Genomic DNA, 2,500 nt, shown 5'->3' on the forward strand with positions numbered 1-2,500 from the left:
TTCACGCAAAGCAATAACTAAAGGGCCAATCTACGATTAAGACAACGACAACGATGATGTAAAAAAACGAAGAGACGCAGAAAGAACAAAAAGAAAAAAGGAAGAAAGGCAGAGAAATGAGGACACTTCGATGCCTTCATTGAGAAACAATTCGCGTCACCGAGCGTCACTTACCGCCCCAGATATTAGCTTCAAAATGAAAGATCTCATAATTCTTATGTAGACGATGGTTCAACGTTTTATTAAATAAAAAATTTAATATCTATAAAAACACAATCTCACGTATTAGGTAATAAATCTGCACTCGAGGTGAAAGACGACGAGTAAAGGAGGAATTTAAAAGGAGAAAGAGAGAAGGGGTGAAGGAGAGAAAGAGAGACTGGTTCGATCTTCGATAAGAATGACAATGTCGAAGCGGGCATGACGGCGCTGACCTCGAGATGCGACGAGACCACCACTCTCTTGCTATTGTTATTACTGGAATTGGCACCTGGTGCAAGCTGTTATCCGCGTTCCTCTATCGGCGCGACATTAGAGACGTCCTCCAACGACGGTGGTGCGTCGTCCCCCGACGTAAGTTCCTCAACCGCGACGAGATAGCATCCGCAGAGCACGGCGAGGGTGCGAGTGATGATTCCGCCACTTCTTGGGAACATTATGTTTATCGACGACGCCGGTAGCTCGGCAACGGCGTCCACGAACGTCTTCGAGGAGAACATGACGTGGTCTCGTTCGACAATTGCCGGCTCAACGTCTTTTTCTACGATCAGCGAAGCCACCTCGAAAAGCTACGAGGAAACGAGAGAAGAACGAGGGAGGACAGAAACGATCACTCGCCTTGCCGATTTTGCTGTCGGTTGGACCGACTGGAACGGCACCGAGCAAATAGAGGAAAGTAGAAGAGAAGGGGAAAAAAACAAGTCGGTGGAAACTTCTAACGATCCAATCAAGGAGATCGGTGAACAGCCGAGAGGAAGAGATCCCCTCGGTTATGCCTGCGAAAGGGAAGATTCTTTGATTTCCAGCGTCTCCGATAGGAGCACTTTTGAGATCTTCACTGGAGGTTCGAGCCTTGGCGTTGATCTTCTCTTTAACGTAACCTCCGACACTATGAAAGATCTTGCCGTCTCTTCCTCCAACGACTCCATCTTCAACGAGAGTCTACAGTATACTTCGAATAAAAGCTATAATAACGAGACCTTAATCGTTTTTGGTGATAGCATGTATCCATCGGGATATACTTTGCCGCACATCATCCTAGCCTCGATCGTGGCTACCCTTTTGATGGTAGTAATCGTCGTTGGTAACATGCTTGTAATAATTGCGATTATGACGGAGAAAGCACTGAAGAATATTCAGAACTGGTTCATCGCCAGTCTCGCTGTCGCAGACTTCTTCTTGGGTCTTATCATAATGCCATTCTCATTAGCGAACGAGATCATGGGTTATTGGATCTTTGGCTATTGGTGGTGCGATATATACTCAGCGATGGATGTGTTACTCTGTACGGCCAGCATCATGAATCTCTGTCTCATAAGTCTCGATAGGTTCTGGAGCATTACTCAGGCAGTGGATTACTTGAAGAAAAGAACACCGGCCAGGGCGGCACTTATGATCGCCCTCGTCTGGCTACTATCCGCTCTCGTTTGTATACCGCCATTGCTTGGCTGGAAGAGGCCAACACCGGAAGAGGATTATCCCAAATGCAAGGTGAGTAATTTCTTTTTAATACCTTAAAATCAGAATATGGATGTTTTCATGTCATCCTTTCGTTTTACTTTTTCGATAAAAATCGAGAGTACACATTTGTTTTATCTATTCTTTTATAAAATCCAGATCACTGATATATTGGATTTGAAATATTGGAATTAATGATTATACAATTTACGATAGATAATAGAAGAGTAAAGAAGTAGAAATTTAATTCGTATTCTCACGCGATAAAGGATTCGTTAAATATTTTTGTCATGTTGGATAAATGTGAAAGAACATCCGATTATCGCGAGATCACATTGTGAACTCGGTGAAGAGATATCATGTGGGTTTTCGGGGCACGTTGATTTTGTCCGACTTTCTAGAGAATATGTCAGATCGGACTCTGAGCTAGATTGATTTGTTAGAAAAGCTAAGTAGTTTTGCAAAAACGTTAGAAATCGTATCCTTTAATCACATCGATCGATTTCAGGACTGTCAACTAAATTTGTAATAAATTGGCTTATTCATATTTCCTCTCCCTCTCTCTCTCCTCCCCTCTCTCTCTCTCTTTCTCTCTCTCTCTTTTAATCATAAATCTTCACACGAAGAATATTCCTAGATTAATTGGATCGATTATCGCTAAAATCTTATTTTTGTTTGAAAAAATCGCACAGTATTATATATACTGTAAATAAACTTAATATCGTTAGAATAAATTAGTTATTAAATATCAAAAAGTAAATTAATCATAATATTTTATTAATTATCTACTTACGCAAATTAATTAAAAGAACATGTAAAAATT

General features: G+C 41.2%; 1 protein-coding gene across 15 annotated transcripts in view; it reads left to right on the forward strand.

Moving 5' to 3' along the window:
• The window catches only part of LOC124426118 (alpha-2B adrenergic receptor), a 100,472-nt gene that overhangs the window by 2,929 nt on the left and 95,043 nt on the right, over nt 1–2,500 (forward strand). For 14 of the 15 annotated variants that reach the window (XR_006942658.1, XR_006942660.1, XR_006942648.1 and 11 more), the window contains one exon: nt 1–1,710. This exon is cut by the window's left edge. Coding sequence is in view for 8 of the 15 variants with exons in the window: in XM_046967433.1 (XP_046823389.1) it covers nt 631–1,710 (1,080 nt within the window). In the remaining 7 variants the exon portion in view is untranslated. The remainder of the gene's footprint in view (nt 1,711–2,500) is intronic. The other variant, XM_046967453.1, reaches the window with a different exon arrangement.

This window comes from Vespa crabro, chromosome 1, assembly GCF_910589235.1.
Source record: "Vespa crabro chromosome 1, iyVesCrab1.2, whole genome shotgun sequence".
NCBI classification, from domain to species: domain Eukaryota; kingdom Metazoa; phylum Arthropoda; class Insecta; order Hymenoptera; family Vespidae; genus Vespa; species Vespa crabro.